This window comes from Boeremia exigua, assembly GCF_020726555.1.
Source record: "Boeremia exigua strain MPI-SDFR-AT-0100 chromosome Unknown C7974scaffold_4, whole genome shotgun sequence".
In the NCBI taxonomy this organism is placed as follows: Eukaryota; Fungi; Ascomycota; class Dothideomycetes; order Pleosporales; family Didymellaceae; genus Boeremia; species Boeremia exigua.
This window is the reverse complement of record NW_025763521.1, coordinates 23,111-44,056: the sequence shown is the minus strand read 5'-3', so window position 1 is coordinate 44,056 and position 20,946 is coordinate 23,111. Positions and strand designations below refer to the sequence as shown.

Genomic DNA, 20,946 nt, shown 5'->3' with positions numbered 1-20,946 from the left:
CACTCGTCATCCATGTCTGCAGCGCCGCCTGAGCACCGACTGCTGTATCGCTGGCCGGATGCAAAGCCTTTCATGCGACCGACGACCTCTGGTGCGAATCAGCCTTGGTATGCAGTTAGCGATCTTTTTGAAGGCTTTCGGTTGCATTTGGGCTCCAATGTAGATAGGCTGAAGGCCCTGCTTCTTGACAAGATCTAAATAACCGTCGCGCGCCTCGTTGTAGCTCACAAATATCAACCACCTACATTGACTATGGCCTTCCACGTCTAACATCCAGTACATAAGGGCTCCGAGTGTATTGTGCTGCCGATCAGCAGTTGGATAGCACTCTCTTAAGTGCGACTTTACCATGGTCTAAGAGAAGATTCGATGTTCCTTGTAGGCAAATACAAAGCACAGTGCTCGTAAGCGTTGTGTGAGCGATGCCATGACCGGGCCTGTCTCAGTGAGGCCGTTTGGAGGATGGGGTTTACGCCAACGAAAAGGCATAGTCATCAAAAACCTTACATCTTACGGCCGCGAGCTGCGGCTTGCAAGATGTCCGGTCGGAAAGCGAAATCGTGCTCAAGTAAGCGAAATTAACCTTGAGATTATCATTAATAGAAAGTGTGGTCTTTACTCGTCATGATCACAAAATAACGCAGGGTTCAAACGCACATATCTCTGTCAACCCTGATGCTGATGAATAGTAGATGATTAATGTCCACCAAGATGAAACACCTCGGTGCAAGGTGAGAGACAGGGAGAGTGCTACACGAAGCACATCTTCAGTCGGTGAGTATCTTGTCAACACCACGAGGGCGTCTTTGACGCCAACCAACTGGGCGAGCAACTACATAAGGCTAGGCATAGGCACTTGGGGCATATGCTTTCCTGACCCTGATTTGAGGAGTTGCAATCTAAAAGGTCAATCGGCGATCGCGTACCACTTGTCCAGCGCCTAGCGTTCTTGGTCGGTGGCTGCACCAACCCATCGACCTACATAGTACCGACGTCATTGTAGCAATAAAACAAACTTCTCAACACCTTTCTAGTTTGCCATTTCACCAAAGCCCATATTTTACCTGATTTTCCATTTCAACTTAACTCCTCGGAAGTCCTAAACCCATTAGTTCTCGCTCGAGCTACCCTGCTAGACAGAGACGATGACATCACAGCTGCCCTGCGTCTTGAAATCCAATCGTGGCTCCCCGCAACGTTGCCAAGAAAGGACTACCAACTTGGAAAGTGGTCTGGAAGGCCTTAAGGCCACCCCATAGCTCCCCCAGTGTCGATCTCCCGTCAATCTTCCTGTGACCTGTGGCCCTATGTTATGCGCCGTTGCAACGCTTTGTCGAGCGAAACGCGCGCCAAGCACCTGCTATCCATGCTATGACACAGAATCATGACTAGATATGACTGGATGGCCAAATGACATAGGCGGTTCGAGCGAACCTTGGAGTTAGAAAGTGACGATGCCTGGCGCACTGCCACCGGAGCGAGATAGAAGTCTGCACACCCGCCCGTTGCTGACCTACAATATCGATCCTAACATGTCCTCACCTACCTCAAGCGCCCGGGCTGGTAGCCATCGCGGTGGCTCTTCATCAATATCAGCCTTGGTATCCACTTTGGTGCCATGCATCGTTGTCGCTGGCTTTCTTGTGGGAGCCTTCCTGATGCTTCGTGTCAAGTTGAGAAGAGTATATGCCCCAAGGACGTATCACGACGCACTTTACGATGAGTACGTTTTCTGTGCCACTTCATCAATATGACAATATGGCTGACAACGGTTACAGTGAAAAGACGCCGTCAGCAGGACCGAGCACTTTTGGCTGGCTCAGTCACTTCAGCGGATTGAGTGATGACTATGTACTCAATCACCATTCGTTGGACGCATACCTCTATATGCGCTTTCTGAAGGTCCTTACTTTGATGTGTTTTGTTGGTGCCATAGTCACTTGGCCAATCCTATTCCCTGTCAACGGCACAGGCGGTGCTGGGGAGTCAGGGTTAGATGTCCTCTCTTTTTCCAACATCTCGGACTCCAACCCAGCAAGATATTTCGCTCATGCGGTAATAGCCTGGGTCTTCTTTGGCTGGGTGATGTTCCTTGTTGGCAGGGAGATGCTGTATCTCGTCAAAGTCCGACGGGCTTACCTTCTGTCAACGTGGAACGCTAGCCGGATCTCGCAACGCACGGTGCTATTCACTGACGTACCTGAAAAGAGCTTGACGCTGGAGCACTTGCACTCTATGTTCCCTCAGGTGGCACAGGTCTGGTTGGTGCCAGCCGTAGAGGAATTGGAGGACGATGTTGAAGATCTTGAAAAGATGGTCTCGAAGCTGGAGGCGAGCGAAATCAAACTAATCCAAACGGTGAACAAGCAAAGAATCAAGAATGGAGAGAAAGAGTCGAGTGTTGATACAGATTCACGACCAAAGCACAGGCTCAAATTTCTGATCGGCGAGAAAGTCGACTCCATAAGCTACTATCGCAAGCAGGTTGCAGAACTGCTCCCCAAGATTCGCTCGGCACAGCGGTCCCATCTAGCTGGCAAAGAAAGACTAGTCGGTGCAGTCTTCATCGAGTTCGAGACCATGGCAGCTGCGGAAAAAGCTTTCGACGATAAACAACATCGCAGACCTACCGATTTTTCAGCTCGTCAGATGGGCGTTCTGCCTGATGAGGTCATCTGGAAAAATTTGGGCATGGGGGCCAAGAGCAGAATGATACGTCACATTGCAGCTACTATTGCAATCTCTGTGCTCATCGCGTTTTGGAGTATACCAGTGGCAATTGTCGGTGTCATAAGCAACGTAAATTACCTTACTGAGAACGTACCTTTCTTGGGATTCATTGATAGCATACCGAGCGTCATCTTAGGTGTGGTGACGGGTCTGCTCCCGGTATTGTTACTTGCCGTGCTCATGGCCTTAGTACCAGTTATCTGCCGCTGTAAGTCCGCACCGTCATCTCTTTGCCCCGAGCTAATAGCTTGATTTGTAGTTCTTGCAAAGTTGTCGGGAGCCGCCACTACCTCGGATGTGGAACAACAATGCCAGAAATGGTACTTTGCTTTTCAAGTAATTCAAGTCTTCCTGGTCACAACATTCACCTCTGGTGCCGCAGCAGTGGCAAGCCAGATCGTCACAGATCCTACGCAAGCTGTCCCACTTCTCTCACAGAACCTGCCAAAAGCTTCCAACTTCTACATCTCCTACTTCATTCTGTACGGTGTTGCTAACGCGGCACGGTATTTGTTCAACTTGATAGGGTTGCTCGGTGCTGTAGTTCTGAGCAAGTTTGCTAAGACACCAAGGAAAAAGTACTTGCGCTACATCAAATTCACAGAACCTTCATGGGGAGCCGAATATCCAAAGTGGACCAATCTGGGAGTCATTGCCATCTGCTATGCTGTTATCGCGCCGCTCGTGTTGGGATTTGCGACCGTTGGCATCGGCCTCATCTACCTGTCGTACCGATACAACATGTTCTATGTGCACGACACGCACATCGACACAAAAGGCGGATTCTATGCGCGAGCTCTTGAGCAACTAATGGTTGGTGTCTATCTCGGCGAGCTCTGTCTATTGGGCCTTTTTGGTCTTAATATTGGGAACAGCGTTGTGTCTGCCGGCCCCACAGTCATGCAAGGCGTGCTGATTGTAATGACAGTCGTCTTCCACCTTTTCATGAAGAGGAAGATCAAACACTCAAATTTGTCTTTCCATGCGGCAAAATTTGATGCGCGAGATGCTGAAAATGGACAAGCTGGTGACCAAACTATCGCGCCTCAGGGTCTCAGGGACAGCAGCCGGACATCAGACCAGGGTCTGGTCTCGAGTGACAATGACCAAGAGGACAGACACATGACCTATTCAGAGAACAACCAACTCGAATCACCTTCCAGTGCCCCGTTGAAGAGATCACCGCTACAGCGCGTATTCTCTCCACACACGCTGTCTGTAGACCAGATCTCTGCCTCTTTGATTCCTCGCTTCAACCACCCGGTGCCTCCATACACGAGACAGGACGTTTTGGAAGCATACCTGCATCCAGCTATGGCTCAGCGACGTGAAGTCATTTGGCTCGCTAGAGATTCAACAGGCTTGAGCAAGAACGAAGTCGCAGAGTTGTTAGACCGCCTAGGAAGTCATCACGTTGAGATCACAGATGAGGGAGCCACGATGAATGAGAAAGGCAAGGTCTTTTGGGACGATACGAATGTCAAGCAGGCGCCGTTATGGAAAAGTCCAATTGTATATTAGGTTCACTCTTTCCTTGGAGGGATCTCCTTCAGCAGACCCGATCAGGTTAGATCTAGCGGTGTATCCTAGCGTCAAACAAAAGCTCGCAACGCGTCATTGCACTGCTCTTCTTATCTGCCTGCACTCGAACCCATGTCGCATCAATGTTCCACTTGCAACAAGTCCTACTCTACATCGAGTCACCTAGCTCGACACAATATTACCCGTGAGCTCCTAACTTTGTGATGGGCATGATGGTGGGAATCAACTAATCGCTCTATTCTAGATCAGCCCGACCGTCAATTCCAGTGCCCTTTTTGCTCAAAGCGCCATACCCGACAGTCGGTCAACTCAGTCACATGTGATTGGAATGATTGCTGAAGCTTTACAGGGATATTGCGCGCCGTCATGCTGAGAGATGCTCGAAACGTCAAGGACGACCCGTGACAAAATCTTCTGGCCGTGGCCAACCTCGAAAAGCTTGTGATAGATGCGCAAGCACAAAATTATCATGCGACAAAACCAGTCCATGTACTGCGTGCGTGAAGGCTAGTTTTCAATGCTCACACACCCGCCTACAAACGTGTCTGACCGCCACAAATGCATCTGGCTATCCTTTGGGCGTTCCGGAAGTGTCGAATGAGAAGTCTATGGGTGAAACTACGCGAGTTCCATTCTTCCTGAGTTATGCTACTGCTCAACCTGGCGACCCGAAAGACTTCGCACAGGCGCTTGAGACCCTGAAGGAAGCCAGCAACGGGACTACAGCGGATGAAGAACTTGATCGAAATCAAGTGTTCTCCCAAGCGATTCCGATGTTTGTGCCATTTTTTCCGGCAGAATTATTTCATTATGATGTCCCACATGAATCCTACTCATCAGATATCATAACACAAGGTCTACACACCCCAGACCTGTACGATGAAATCTTCCGGCGTCGGGCAGGGGAGTTGATTCACCTTGTCGAAAACGCGGGTAGAACAGCGAGCCGTCCCCCCTCAGATACAGTTGCGATGCTACTGACCCCCGGTAACCTGGCACTTTGCGTAGAAAGCTTCTTCCGCAACGCATACAGACATGTTCCGATAGTTCATCCCCCGTCGTTCAGTTCCACCAGTGCAGAGTTGCCACTTTTGCTTGGGGTGTTTGTCGTCGGCGCAGTTTGGTCATATCCGCGGGACACCTATTTCATGGTGCTTGACATCGTCGAGTTGATCGAAGAATGTATCTTCGGCGGAAACGATTTCCAGGAGCTACTAGATCCAATCCCGGAAGGCTCTAGGACAACCTCGCCACGCATGTTATCTCTTCTACAAGCTGCTACGATGTTAGTGTCAATTAGTTTTGCCTTCCCTAATCTTGTTCACCGGCGGCGTTTTCGCGAACAGAGATTCTCCGACCTAATTTCAGCCATACGCCTGCTTCAAGGTGACGGCACAATTAGTAGATTGACCAAACTGACTGAGGCTGCGACCTCTTTCGACTGGAAGGAGTATATTGTGAAGGAGTCTTACAATCGGTACGCACATAAGATGATGTTAACACGCAGCCACTGACTCCATTGTAGAGTCATTTATTACACATACCTACTGGATTGCCACATCTCAATCTTGCACGCAACACTGCCACGGTTATCGGTCGTGGAGATGAAGGCTTCTTTGCCGTCAAACGAGTCCGCATTTGGGTCAACGGATGCTGAGACGTGTCTAGACAAGTTGAAAAGCCTGAGCTGAACTCCATCCCAGAGTCTTCTAGACGTCATCCAATGTTTGACGGGGTCCGATTCTGAAAGTCGAGACCTATCAATGTTAACGGCGTTTCCGTTGTTCTTGATCGTAGGAAGTAGGTTGCCTGAATATGTTACATCGATGTTATGGCTGACGTCGATTCCAAGCAATTTTAACCATGATCTACACATCCAAGGTGCAGTTAATTGGAACATCTGAGACCATGCGCTTTGAGCGCGCACTTGATCGCTGGAAAGAAACATGGGTCCTCTCACAGCAGGCTGATGCGTCTCCAAAACAGAACGGATTCATGATCCACGCCGAGGAAGTATGGCTACTTGCGCATAAGGTTTTGAAATCAGATGTCTCGGAACTGATATCAACATTTGGAAACAATGACGCGACTCAGTTTAGGCGATGGTTGACCGAACTTGAATGACATAGGATCGAAACGACCAATTCAATGGTATTCTTATTAATACACATCAGGCGCGAGACTATATGGCTTGCGGGTCGGAGAAAACCCACCAGAGAGCCCCGGCCGGAGAAAACCCACTTTCGAGTGGCCCAATCGGAGAAAACCCTCACTCGATCTCTCAATCCCCATTGGCTAGTGATAGATGCGATGCACCACAATGTCTACCATATTTCAGCAAGCATTGCTCTTGAGGTGAGCATCACCATTCTCACGGTCTTTTTCTCTTCACTATTGTCTCTGCAGAATGTTTCGCCTTGCAAGTCAAAGAGGTTGAGTTGCATGATTCCAGCGAGTAATCCAAGCTAACTATTATCTGCAGCCGGCTTCCAGTTGCGCCATGCCTTATTCAACGACTACCTGAACGTCCCTCGTGCGGCACCTAGTTTATATACAAATTCCCAACCGTCTATGCAACGCACACCACAATCACGATATAGCTCGACAAAACAAGCAATACCCACCGCCTTTTCGAGCGAACCAAAGCCTACTGGTGTCGTGGAGTACGCGCTGTAAGGATTACTTCGAGCTATATTAAGAGGGAGATAGCTGATCAAGGCTCGAAAACTTTAGCACATCACTCGATGCCATGACCAACTGGGCACGTCAATCTTCCCTTTGGCCATTGAGTTTTAGACTAGCTTGCTGCAGTATAGAGATGATGCACGTCTCGATGCCTCGATATGATCAGGATCGGCTTGGCATTATCTTCCGCGCCTCTCCACGACAAGCAGACGTCATGATCGTTGCCGGCACACTTACAAACAAAATGGCACCTGCTCTTCGTATGTGCTATGATCAGATGCCTGATCCAAAATGGGTGATTAGCATGGGTAGCTGCGCAAATAGCGGTGGTTACTATCACTACAGTTATGCGGTCGTAAGAGGCGTGGATCGCATTGTGCCGGTTGACATATATGTCCCAGGTTGCCCGCCAACAGCCGAAGCGCTGCTTTACGGAGTGTTCCAGCTGCAAAAGAAGATGAGGAGAACAAAGATCACTAGAATGTGGTACCGGAAGTAGTTTTGCTTCCTGGGGGCCGAAGGGATTATACTCCAGCGAGAGTGGACAGTCACACACCCTCTCGAGGTGAACTTTTGTGGACCCGAAAATTCATTGTTTTGCGAGAATGTATTTGTACATAATACCTAGCGATGATGACTGATGTCGAGTTCGACTCGAAAGTATGGTCCTTTCAAGGTAGCGTAAATGAACAGATGAAGCTTCACAGCCCTTTGCTACCAAAAACGATAATTGGGGCTGTCAGGAGGGATGCAATCGCAGCTGTAGTCGATACGCACCCTGTGAAGCGACGGAACTGGGTTGTAAGTCTCGCTATGCCTTCGAGCGGAAGCTTGGATGCTAATCCGGCGCCCACATCCAGAATGACGACAGCTCTGCATTAGACGTACATGTGTTCCGCTAGCATAAACGTTACCTATACTGGGAGGCCTGATCGGCATCGTATACCGTGGCAGCAACGCATTGTTCGCCCGTCGTCTTTGGAACCAACCAACCCTGCTATGGGAAGGCTCCAGAGCCTCAAGACGTACTCAAGAAGAGACGATAGAGTGACACGGCACGCAAACGAGCACATCTTGTTGACGAATTCACATTGCTTCGTCTGGATAGTCAGCTACCAGCGCAGTGGGTGTTCAATAAGTACGTGGCAAGCTTGCACATATCAGGTTGCGACACAGAGCTAGATATTCAGTTACCATCACGGCTTCTGGACAAGGATAAGTCCCTGATGTCTGTGGTACGACGTAGATGCCTACCGAAGAATGGACAAGTCTCTTTTCTGATTGAACTTGTGCTCGCCATCACGAGTCTTACGAGGCGCTTTTCAAACAAGCCGAACGATTCAGTACGTCGCACACAAGAACGTTTGTTGTTGTGACACAACTGACGTAGAAAGGCTGGACCCTGACGAGCTACCTACCCATGTCGCTCGATTCGGCTGCCACCCGAAGAAGCGAGGGCCATCGCGACGTTGTTTACCACCTTGCGATCCGATTCGCAGGTTACAGCAAGTACACCATATAATGATCGGCGGTTGAGCAGCCTCTGACACAATAATGCAGGGCATTTGCGACGCCGAGATGACAAGCTCGTGCCAGCGAAGCTTAGACTGAAGCTTGGGAAGCTTAGCTCTGCAGTGGGGCGGATGACTCTACTCAAAGTGGCCAAGGGTACCGATCCTTTGGTGCGAGTCCCTGATCGCGGGAGATCTTCCGAATAATTTACGCGGCAAGGGTTGACATGTCTATCACAGACCCGATGGCTCGAACATGCTGGCCTCAGCTGGTACCTAGGTAGCTACTCCGAACGTCACTAACACCAAAGGCTGCGAGCATCCGATATCGTCAGTGGCTGTCGGAGTTCAGAGAACCGCACAGTTGTATTGCAGATCAATGCATCACTCTTGGAATTGATGATGCGATGTTCGCTTACAGTTTGATCCTCAACGACTGAGTGGATTGCCAGTTGCCATGGTCGGAATCAATCTGCCCCACATGAATTGGTCCTGACTGTTGAGTACCGCTATCGAACGGGCTGGAATAGATCTTACGTGTTTTCAGAGGTCTATAAGAAGGTCTGTAAAGTCACTGTTGGAAGACATCAATCAATCAGCTACAACTTCACACACAGTCTACCAGCAAATCCCACAAGTGTCTTTTGACCTCAAACTTCTTTCCATCTTGAAGCAAAGTTTCTCAACTTATTGACTTCATCAACAACTCATAACTTCAATATGCCATCAGCTACCAAGACCATTCTCGCTCTCATTCTCCTCAGCGCAGCCTCAGCACTACCGACACCCCAACTCGCCGGCGAGGGCGCGGCTGCGGACAGTCTCTTCTCTTCTACCGATAACGGTATCGGCTATGGCATTGAGAATGCTGAGGATAATCTTGCTGCCCTGATCGCTTCCAATAAGGGTGCTGCTCCTGCCGCTCCTGTTCGCAGACAAGGCGACAAAATCGCCCACGGCCTCCAGACTTTGTCCAACGCTGCAGGCACTGGTGCTTCGACTACTTCTGCCACGGACGCTCTCGTCAATCTTGATGGTACGCTCACCTCTGGTGCTGCGAATGCTGGCGCCGATACTGGTGCTACGGAAGAAGCCACCTTGGAGGAACTCGGCAGCGCTGTCCCGCGTCTCTGAGCGGACTTGGGATTGAGCATAGATTCTTTGCTTGCTACGTTGGGCGCTAGGGTCCTGAGGTTGCTGGATCAATGTTTAGCGATTCTGTTGTCAAAGCCAGTCTCTTTTTGAGCGTTGCGTTCCGAGCGAATTTGACTCTTAGGTATTAAAAGTATAATGAAGCGCAAGAAATCCAATTATTGATCACAATACGGCCCATGACACAATGTCCTCTACGTTGATGTGCGATCTATGTCGATCCACAATCGCTTCGTGGCTTACAGATCTTCAAGTCTCGACCATCTGCTTCGATCGAGACGGCTGGAGAATAGCATCAAAGAAGTCTGGAGTGATCAGAGTAGTCCAAGCAACGTAAAAACGAATCAGGTCTAGACGGGTATCGCCTAAACTTTTCTTGATAAGAAGGACAACGAGACAGGTGCGATGCATACATAGTGTGGCCTAACTGCTTCTGCTTTGTTTTGAGAAGGATACTGTTCTGAGTCGGTTATCTTGCCTCTTCGCTCACCTCGGGGTAGTCCATATCCAGATCGGGCACCAACTGATTGCCTGGTGTCCATGTGTCAGGGAATGATTGATGTTACATCCAATCAAACTGTAAGGTAGGGTGCAATCACGGACAACTGTAGCTTAGGTAGTGCGCACGCCGAGACTTTGACAGCATGCTCAAAACATCGCGTCAACCCCAAACTACTGTGCCACTGCATTAACCTATCTTTGTATCGTAGCAGCCGCGCGGAAAGTTGAACCTCGCTAATCTGGTTGTCGCGCAATGTGGCGTTTATGCTGCAATTTCGGCTCTTCATTCCGACAGCTATCGGACCGATCAATTTGTCAGATCGATGATTGTTTGGCCAGGCTGCACTTCAGTCCAGACCCTGCTTGCCCGCATCCGATGGACACCTGGTGAGTGCTTATCCCGCCGCCTCGACTTTCTCAGAGATGCGCCAGGAGGCCCGTGGTCGCGGAATAAGGATGGCGATGTCTGACCCTTTTGATCAAAACCGCCCTCGCAGGCTTTTTCAAAGTGCCACGTGCTCTTTCCCATCTATCATCTGCGTTCTCACCACACACTGTTCAGCATCTCGACGATGAGTTCGGATGGGACAGTCGTTGGGGCAATGCCTACTCCGCCAGGCGTTGTAGCAAATTTTGACAACCCGGAGTCAATTGCACATCGTGCTGTTGTCGTATCAGTGCTCGGTGCGGCGATTGCAATACCCATCTGCCTTATTCGAATGTACACGAAGCGTTGCATACTTAAAAACTTAGGTTGGGACGACTGTTAGTATAGTGAGCTGAGCGTTTGAGAAAATGCCACATTGTGCTAACAACTTCAAAGACAACATAGCGGTTGCTACAGTACTGTTCCCCAACACACGAAGCAAAATACAATATGCTGATTGACACAGATGCTCGCTCTGGGCTTCTCTATCTACGTGTGCTACCGTAAGCATTGGCTCGTGCAATTTGCCTTTAGCCGCTGACAGTACTCAGAAACGACGAACTGCCTAGGACTACACAAATGGGATTGTCCAGCACCCAAGTTCGATGCACTGATGAAGGTAATCAATAGCGTCTGATCCGCAGAAATGACCTGCTAAATTTCTTAAGATTGCCGTTACTGTAGGTCCGGTTCTGTTCAACCTTACCACAATGTTTACGAAAGTCTCACTCGGGCTCTTCTATCTGCAAGTATCACCTTTCCAGACCGGTTTACGGGTAGTTGTCTACACAGTCATGTGTGTCTCTATTATTCACGGTGTCCTCAATGCCCTCGGCTTTACGTGGCTCTGTCAGCCTGCTGAGAAGTACTGGACCTTCTCCATTACGACTGGTAAATGTGTCAATCTCAATCAGTACATACTGGCCACAGCGTGCATCAATGCTGCTACTGACCTAATATTACTTGTTCTACCTATATTTATACTGTATGAGCTACAACTACCTCTGCGCCGCAAAATTGGTGCGGCATTACTACTCATGACTGGCTCCTTGTAAGTCAAAAGGCATCTATCCGGCCTCGAGATGCTGATACTCTATAGCATTTGCATTCTTAGTTTGATACGAGTGGGGCAGGTGGCTCACAGTACGAGGGTGGTTTCCGCCGACGGGACATGGGTTATGGTTACCTACATGATTTGGCTGTAGGTCACACCTTCTGTCCATTATTGACTTTGCTGATTCGGCAGACTCATTGAATTGTGGCTTGGTATAATTTGCGCGTGCATGCCGTTGGTATATGCGTTTTGCCGAACACAAGTTCTGAACAGTCGAGAACCAAACCAGTACGGTGCATCTATAGTTCTGCGAGATCTTAGCGGTGAACACAACATTGCTCGTATGCCAGATGATTCAGGCTACTACACGAGGAGATCGTCTACAGCTCTTGGTAATGACCAACTTGATGCGGAAAGAGTTTATGCGAGAGCCAGTGAAGAGCACACTGTTCAATTGGCTGCATCGAACAAAAGTCTCCTCGTCACCGTAGATCGATCCGACTTGTAATATACCCAGGTGATCAAATACGCAAAGAGACGCCTTCGCACGCCTGCGAATAAGCGTGTGTGCGACTGATCGGATGACAGCGATGGATTGGAGAGCCGTGTGGGCCGTCTTCGTCAGAAGGTTAGGCATGCCCCAATTTATCGTCGTGCTACACTATGGTCGGTCAGTGGATCAGGAATCTTACGATATGTTCTCTGCGATCAGAGAGGCGCATGACCGGCAACTAAGCAGGATGACCAAGGCACGCATCCCGAAGATCCTTAACATTAGGCGCCTTCGCTGGGATATGAGACTACACCTCATGCTGGTGTGAATTTTGCTGCATGGACATAAATCGTGTGCTAGGAGAAGCAGAGAAATTAGAAAGGAAGGAGAAAAGGAGGAAGAGTGATCACGGAAAGAGATGAAGAAGGAGAGGGCTAAGACGAGAAAGAAGAAAAGCAAGAAAAAGAAGAAGAAAAGGAACAAGAGAGGGCGGAGCAGATTGCACCAGCCAACAGCACTCATCATGCATGTCGAAGTTGAGAAGGTGTGGTGTCACGTGAGGAAGCTACGCCAAAACTTATAAAGTCTCGCCCAGGACGAGAGGCACCAACTGGGCTGAGAATATTTCTCAAACCGATTCATCGCTTGACGGGGCCAACAGCAACTTGAACAGTCTACCCGGCGCTTTACTGCATAGAAAGTAGGGCCCTCACATGCTTCAGTCCCGCTGCTGTCAACACTCAGGATGAGTGGCTCGATGAAAAAGATACCCCATCATTTGTGAGACGTCACGGACGTCCAACCATGGTCGGTGCAAAGGATGACAAAGAGATTCAGGCAAAATTAGAATGTGCATATAACCTAAAGAGTTCAGAGCGTCAGTAGAAGATAATGCTCGCAATGAGGCAGCAGAGGAATGGGACGAAGACGAACCGGGGGCTGAGTTGCTAGCCGTTGTTAAAAGAGGGGTTAGCGAATAGGCGCTAAAAAAGCTGTCTATAGACGTCATCAAAGACAGCCTCGATTAATGATGAACAAGCACTCGAGTAGCAAGACGCGTGCCTGAAGGATATCGGCTCGAGATTTCGTCGTTTGAATCTTGGTTTCCTAACACATGCCGATTTCAGCGGATGACGTGCCGGCTTTTAGGTTGGGAATCATCACATCACTGTGTAGGTAAAGACCTACCTAGGTGTGATCGTCTTCTGCTTCCTTCGGTCTCGCATCTACCAAATACAAATGGTTATCAATACTGACTTGGAAGCATGGATTAAACGCCCTACTACCCCAGCGGGTCCGAGAGAGAATTTGATCCACCAATCGAAAGCTTGGAAGCAATTTACCAGTCCCGGCGGAGCAACGGTACCTGCATTGTGGGGCGTGCGACAAGCAACACGGATAAGCTTTTTGACGCCACTTTTATCGTCCATTCCAAGGCTTGAACTTGTTGACACCCACACATTGCAGATCTTATTACCCGGTACGCTGGATGCTGCGAGGATCTCCATTTGTACCACCTACCCCAGACCCCGAGACCCTACACAAGCTACTATGCTCGCACGCATCGGCTCGGTGTCCCAGACTCAGGTGCCTCGGCTCATAACGCTTCTTTCCACGTGGTCCAGCCTATCGATCTTGCCGTTCGGTCGAACTTCCTATCTTGTCAGAACAAATTTTAACGCCGTCCCCGAGATTCAGCTACAATCTTTCTTCGCGCAGTCGTGCGCTGTGGTATCAAGATACTCTCAGCCTCCACACTAGATCTCCGTTCACATGCAAGATCTGTCGAGGAAAAGTCGTCTGGGTATGGGTCATACAACGCGCAGTAAGTAACTGAACGGGAAATGTTAGGTATACTGCGACAATCGGAGGGAGGCGCTGGTACACTGGCCGTGACCTAGTCATCATCGGGCATCTCGTCCGCTTCTAGTCCCGTTGCTCGCTAGCTTGCAATGACGACCCGTCAGTCGCAGAGGTTCTTGGTGAACATGACATTGCAGGCTTCGATATGCGTTTTCCGAAAATTCACTTGACTAACTACTCGTCGCGATGAATTGGGTCATTTCAAGTGTTGCACAATTGACGAGCACCTCTCATATGCTCAAGATCGGAAGGCCCGGTCGACAGCTGGGGTCGTCATCTTGAGTTCGTTTGTCATCGCGGAACGTCACCCCTGCACACCTACATTGGTCCAGCCACTTCCCGTACGAGAAGAGTCCAATACTGATTCAGCCATCGAACCTCAGCTGAGAGATCTGCTGGCATTTTAGACACTGACAACGGTGCATTGCACTGTCTAGACTTTCCCATCTACCTGGTAACATGTACATCCCTGTGTAAATCATGGCAATGAAAGTTCATTACCCTGAGCTTCCTCCCATTTCTTTCTCTCCTCATCTTCAGCTCATTGAGACTCGGCTCTCGCTATGCGGTCTCACATTTTTGCCGCTTTGCTCGGGCTTGTGGCTGCTCAATCGAACTCAACTTTCAGCAGCACATCGCTGACTGCAACATCGATACCCGTATCGTCCTTCTCGCCCACTACCAGTAGTTATGTTTCTGTAATTACTGTAGCGGCTGATGGCTCGGGTCAATACACAGCTATCAATGCTGCTGTCAGTGCAGCACAAAACAACGGCGTCGCTACTGTGACAGTCTTGCCTGGTGAGTTTAGCCGAGTCATGATGCTGAATCCAAGCTAAACAATGTTAGGCACCTACAGCGAGGCAGTTACTGTTGTTGGCACTGCCACAATTACCATCGTTGGAGCTACATCTACATTCGCTGCAGACTGGTCTAAAAATCAAGTCATCATCTCCAATACTGCTGCAGCACTCACCATTGGCTCTAGCAGTGCCAAAGGCGTGACATTGAGAAACATCAACTTTGTCTCTACAGCTCTTTCAGCTAATGCGGTTGCAGTTGCCCTCCGGGGCAACAACATCGCATTCTACGGATGTTCCATTGTCTCTTCCGGAGCCACTGCTGTATCCGCATCGTACGGGTTGACTGTCTTTGCCTACTCTAGGATTGAGGGGTCGGATAAGATGTTCTATAATGTCCCCTCGATGTATGTTTACAAGTCGACAATTGTACCCTTATCTTCGGGGGCCAGTATCGTATTCTCGAAAGGCGGAAGCGTCGGGGATACCTTCTACAACTCTACTGTTGTCTTTGATTCGAGCTCGATCGAGCAGAAGGCAGGCTACAACAACAACGGTGTGTTCTTAGCAGCACCCAATGGAGTTGGCGCTACTGTCATCTACCGTAACGTCACAATGGGCAGCTTCATCTCGACGTCCGGTTTTCATCCTACCGCTGCTACCGTATCATCGTTTTACGGCGAGTTTGCCAACATAGGTGCTGGATCATACGCCAGCAATGTGGCGACACGCCCGTCTTACGACCATCTGTTGACAGCCAGTCAAGTATCGGAGTACACGATTGACAAAGTTTTCGCGAAGGCTTTCTATCCATATGGCAGCCCGTCAACTTCGTGGATTGATTCCTCTGTCATAGGTTCTATCGCTGACTCCGACGCTGCGCAGCTCTCAGTAATTCCTTCGTCCTCAGTTGCCTCGATCACACCTTCCAGCACTTCCAACGTCACTGCTTCAGCAAGCCTTGGCGCCACTGCCTCAGCGACAACATCATCGTCGTGCGCACCATCCGCAACTCTCACGGTGTCGAAGAACGCGGGCGATTGTGATTACAGCAATGTGACCGCCGCTATCGCTGCCCTGCCAAATGACTCCAAGGCATACACTATTCAAATCGGAGCTGGTGTCTATAATGAGCAAATCTCGATCACTCGAAAGGGCAAGGTCACTTTGATTGGAGTCACCAACAGCACCCGCGACTACACCCAGAACCAAGTGACTATCCAGACATCAAACGGTGTCCTTACTAGTGCTGGTCAGAATGAAATTACACCCGTCATTAATGCGAAGAAAACCACTGATAATTCGGGCTTGGCGTTGTACAACATCAATTTCGCTAACATCTACCCACAAACAAAGAACACGGCTGCACTAGCTGCGGACTTTTATGGTGCCAACATCGCAGCATACGGATGCTCATTCACTGGGTTTCAAGATACTCTGTTGGCCAACAAGGGTACCCAGGTCTTCTCAAACTGCTATATTGAAGGGTAAGTTCTCAAACTTGGTTCTGAATATATCGGGATACTGTCTGATCATGCATAGCTCAGTCGATTTCATCTGGGGTTACTCAACTGCCTTTTTCCACCAATGCATGATTGTCACAAATACGCCTGGCAGCTGCATCGCAGCGCAAGCTCGACCCACATCTACGTCCACTGGTGGATTTGTATTTGATCGATCTGTCATTACCTATAGCTCGAGTTACGGGAGTTCGGTTGGTTCGAGCTTTCTGGGCCGTCCTTACTCTGAGAACTCAGTGGCGGTGTATACCAACTGTTTCATCGATCAGCACATTTCTGCTGCTGGATGGTCGGTCTGGTCAACAAGTGCTCCTCAGACCTCAAATGTCATGTTCGGTGAATATGCGAATGTTGGCCCTGGCTCATGGCAAGCTTCTACAAAGCGTGCCAACTTTGCGACAAATTTGACAGCGACCCAAGCCGGGCAGTACGAACTTGCTGCTTTTATTGGCGATATTACATGGCTTGACCAGACAGCCTATAATCTTGTCCCGTCGTATAGCTTAACGGGTCCTCAAAGTTCTTCGTCACCGTCTACCAACACCTCATCTGCCACTGGTAGCTCCACCACCTCAACCGTTAACGCCCATCCAGATAGTGGGGCAACGCCACCAGCTGGTGCCATCATTGTTTCGATTGATGGTAGCCACAACGCGTCTTTCACCAACCTTACTGCTGCTCTGGCGTCTTTGCCCAAAGATACTACGAACCAGACAATTTTCCTTTACTCAGGAAGTTATAACGAGCAAGTGCCAACCATCAATCGTCCTGGTGCTGTCAGAATTATTGGGTTCACCACTGGCAATGCCGGCCAGTCTTACATGGACAACACTGTCACGATCACGTTCTCGCGTGGTCTTTCTGTCTCCCCGCTTCCCGTTGGACACTCAGATGCTGAGACTGCTACTGTGCAAACGGCCTCAAGCCGTATCAGCTTCTACAACGTGGCTATGATCAATACCGATAATCTTGATGGTACTGAGGCATCCTACGTTACGCTCGCAGCCTCGATATATGGCAACGACATTGCATTCTATGGCTGCTCGTTTGATGGTTGGCAAGACACACTACTCACTGGTGCTACTACAGGCTACCAGTACTATGAGTCTTGCTATATCGGTGGTGCAATTGACTTCATCTGGGGATACTCGAAGGCGTACTTCAAGGGTTGCACCATTGGCGCTAAGCGCAAGTCTTCTGCTATCACTGCCCACAGCCGAGCATCGTCATCTGCCATTGGAGGATATATCTTTGACACCTGCCTATTCACGGCTAGTCCTGGCGTTAGTGATGACCTTACGAACAAGGTCTACTTGGGTCGCCCTTACTCTGCGTATGCTTTGGTAGTGGTCAAGAACAGCTACATCGATTCGACAATAGCACCTGCAGGATGGAAGATCTGGAGTGCCACAGATCCGCGAACGGACCACATCACATTCGCAGAATTCAACAATACTGGCCCGTCGAGCTGGGAGAACAACGTTGCTGCTCGCCAAGCGTTCGGCTTTGCTACACTTCTTACTTCAGACACCTACTCGCTCTCCTCAGTCATGGACTCAACAGAATGGATTGACATGACATACTGGAACTCAATCAAGACCCCAGTCCCTGCTATTGTGGGGCCTCCCAACCCAACAAATATAACAGTGGGTGGCAACTCAACCGTTGATGGTACCACTCCACCACCTGGGGCACTCATCGTCTCTAAGAACCCTATCGCTGGTATCACGACCTTCCAAACTATCCAAGATGCTCTGAACGCTGCTCCAATTACCAGCAAGGCTAATGCCACTGTGTTCATCTATCCAGGCGTGTACAACGAACAGCTCATCGTCAACAAGTCCGGAACTACGATCTTCATGGGCTACAGCAATGCCACCGACGACTACTCTCGGAACCAGGTTTCGATAGAATTCAACCGTGGCATTGACACTCAAGGCTCGGGGGGGAGCAATACTGATGGCGCGACTGTGTATGCCACAGGCAACTACTTCTACGCTTACAACATCAATTTTCGCAATACGGCCGGTACAACAAAGAACATCGCTTCTTTGGGCTTTGCTGTGAAGAGTAGCAAATATGCCGCGCTATATGGGTGCCAGATTTACGGCAATCAGGACACACTCGATATTTCGGGGTACCTTTTCACATTCAAGACCTACATCGAAGGGTGAGATTTCCCATGTATGGGACAAAAGATTAGATTGCTAACATCTGCGTAGTAACGTGGATTTCATCTTCGGCAACGGAGCTGCTTACTTCCTCGATTCGACCATCTCGCCCAATGCGGACGGCATTAGCATCACTGCAGATAAGCGAACAACCAACACTACCTCCGGTGGGTTGGTCTTTGATCAGTGCACCCTGAAGCCAGCTCCTGGTACAGGTCCCTTCAAAAACATTGGACTCGGCAGGCCTTGGAATAATAATGCACGTGTGGCGTTTGTTGGATGCTACCTCGATTCGATGATCAGCGCCGCTGGGTGGAACCAGTGGAGCAAGTCATCTCCTCAGACTGCTGGAGTCACCTTTGGGGAGTATCATAACTACGGACCAGGCTCAGATATCTGCAGCCGCGCTTCGTTCTCACAGCAGCTCTCTGACTCGGAAGTTGTGCAGTTCCAACTTGGCAACTTTTTCGCGTCTTCCAGTTTTATCGATTTCTCCCGCGTAGACACTCAGCCATTCCATGTAGGGGTCGGCTCATCTCAAACATGCGCCATCGCCTCGTCATCGACGGTGTCGGCTTCCAGCACTCTGAGTTCCAGTGTGGCATCGTCTTCGATGATTTCGTCTTCGACATTGGCATCATCTTCGTCGCTACCCATTGTTACTGTGTACACAACTACTACAGCGACCTTGAAACTTACGGCCAGCACCACCATCATCCAGCCTGATGCTACGTCCACCACTGTGGTGAAAGTAACATCTACTGCATCACTCAGCGGTGCCGACGAGGTGAAGACGGAGCTCGACAAGGAAACTGCAACTGTCTTGTACACATCTCCCGACGTAACATCTACTTCCACGCTATTCATAACCGAAGACAATGGCCTCACAATTACCCCAGATGCCGTAACTAAACAAAGCGTTGTCAAAGGCACCATATCTATTGGTGGAACCACAACCTTGAAGGCTGCAAGCTCGACCATCAAGAGCACTACGACTATCGTTTCTGTCCAAACTGTGAGCCTGAAGCCCACAACAATTTCGCTGAGTGTGGGAACCACGGCTACATTAGTCAGCAGTATTACACTCAAGGGCGCGTCCACGACAGTCAAGACGACGATCTCACTGCCACCGAGCATCACGAAGACCTCAACCGTGAAGGCCAAGAACTCGATAACCGTCAGCTCTGTATCCCTAAAAACAGTAACCAAGAAGACAACTACAACCTTCTCCTGCATACCCACTCAGGCTGCTCATCTTGTCCGACGTGGTGCTGTTATACCCCGCGCAGCTGCGAGCACAACCACAGTCACAGCCAGCACTACGATCACTAGCTTTGTCAAGACCTCCACAGCAACACAGGCAGGATCTACTGCGTTCGTTACCGAGACTTCGGTGGTCAAGACCAAGACGTATACTCAACCCGGCGCAACCAGCACATTGAGTCTGACCTCATTCGTTAAAACTACAACTGTCAAGCAGGATGGATCCGTGTACTGGGCTACTGCAACATCGACTCGAAAGATTGGCAAGACCACAACATTGAGGGCCTCAACAGCGATTGTCGTGTCGACCAGCTACGTCACGCAGCAACAGTTGCACACCGTGACACCAGAGGTGGTGACATTTAGCAGCCTGCAAACTCGGACATCAACTCAAGTCGTAACTGCAGCTCAGCAGACTATCTACGTTACAAGGTCTTTAGACGTGACAACGACGCTCCGCACCACGTTTCCTGGCAGTACCCGCACCATATCCCAGACAGTGACGCAGGGAGGCGGTATCGCTACAAAGTTCTTCACTTCGCCCCCAGAAGTGAAGACTGTTCTTTTCAAGAGTACAACAACAGTTTGGTCAACCGCAACGAAAATTGCGAAGAATGCGCCAACTTGTAAGTAAGGGTATTAGAACCGGCCTTCTTCAGGGATGCATAATAAGTAGCAAAGCTACACAAACGAGATATAGAGTATCAGAAATCTTTTAGACAATAGTAATAAATAATTATAAGGGGAAAGAAATGATCAAAACAACAGCTTGCGTCCGCGATATGAGTCTTGTGCAAGATAAGTAGGCACCAACAAGTGCAGAGATGGGTAAAACTGCTATCAATCTATTGAAGGGTCGGATACGGATTTGTGTTATTATGTGCGTGCCAAACTTATTAGCGATTGACCTATACGGACTGTGTTCATAGGCTAGGGCAGCAGGGAAATGTAACATTGGTCTCAAACGATTCGAACTTCAAGATTGGGCTAAGCGTATCTAGGCCTCCGAAATGCTTCGGTACGGAAGAAGTTACGCGAGGGTTGTCGATTTAAGCTCAAAAAGGCTCAAAACATGCTGAGAAACGGTATGTCGATCATGACATCAATGTGCGGAGATGGCGTTGAGGTGGACCTTAAAAGTGCTAAACGTCAGCAGGTTGCATAAACTCCGACCGTAGCATGCAGACTACCGACGAACGAAGTGGATCACCTCAAGTGTCCAAGGCATATCTCG

At 49.5% G+C, this 20,946-nt stretch overlaps 5 protein-coding genes across 5 annotated transcripts; all 5 read left to right on the top strand.

The window, feature by feature from the left end:
- Positions 1-1,532: 1,532 nt before the first annotated feature.
- C7974DRAFT_432319 (uncharacterized protein) lies at positions 1,533-4,251 on the top strand (the record flags this gene model as incomplete). Its single annotated transcript, XM_046144846.1, has 3 exons — positions 1,533-1,723; positions 1,779-2,938; positions 2,990-4,251. The coding sequence occupies 3 exons, from the start codon at positions 1,533-1,535 to the stop codon at positions 4,249-4,251; spliced, it is 2,613 nt and encodes an 870-aa protein (XP_045998601.1).
- A 123-nt stretch (positions 4,252-4,374) lies between these two features.
- On the top strand, positions 4,375-6,292 carry C7974DRAFT_389401 (uncharacterized protein; the record flags this gene model as incomplete). Its single annotated transcript, XM_046141360.1, has 5 exons — positions 4,375-4,456; positions 4,517-4,571; positions 4,622-5,749; positions 5,798-6,072; positions 6,125-6,292. Coding segments are annotated over exons 1-4 (1,417 nt in total), but the record flags the coding sequence as incomplete, so codon positions are not given.
- Positions 6,293-6,299: 7 nt separating this feature from the next.
- C7974DRAFT_450238 (mitochondrial NADH-ubiquinone oxidoreductase 20 kd subunit) lies at positions 6,300-7,644 on the top strand. Its single transcript, XM_046145733.1, has 3 exons — positions 6,300-6,704; positions 6,755-6,944; positions 7,006-7,644. The coding sequence occupies exons 1-3, from the start codon at positions 6,680-6,682 to the stop codon at positions 7,454-7,456; spliced, it is 666 nt and encodes a 221-aa protein (XP_045998599.1). The 5' UTR covers positions 6,300-6,679; the 3' UTR covers positions 7,457-7,644.
- A 1,544-nt stretch (positions 7,645-9,188) lies between these two features.
- On the top strand, positions 9,189-9,602 carry C7974DRAFT_450233 (uncharacterized protein; the record flags this gene model as incomplete). Its single annotated transcript, XM_046145732.1, has 1 exon — positions 9,189-9,602. The coding sequence occupies one exon, from the start codon at positions 9,189-9,191 to the stop codon at positions 9,600-9,602; it is 414 nt and encodes a 137-aa protein (XP_045998598.1).
- Positions 9,603-10,551: 949 nt separating this feature from the next.
- C7974DRAFT_140301 (uncharacterized protein) lies at positions 10,552-12,200 on the top strand. The gene is made up of 7 exons (XM_046135577.1): positions 10,552-10,886; positions 10,945-10,964; positions 11,015-11,051; positions 11,100-11,167; positions 11,217-11,599; positions 11,648-11,749; positions 11,795-12,200. The coding sequence occupies exons 1-7, from the start codon at positions 10,694-10,696 to the stop codon at positions 12,108-12,110; spliced, it is 1,119 nt and encodes a 372-aa protein (XP_045998597.1). The 5' UTR covers positions 10,552-10,693; the 3' UTR covers positions 12,111-12,200.
- The last annotated feature ends 8,746 nt before the right edge of the window (positions 12,201-20,946 follow it).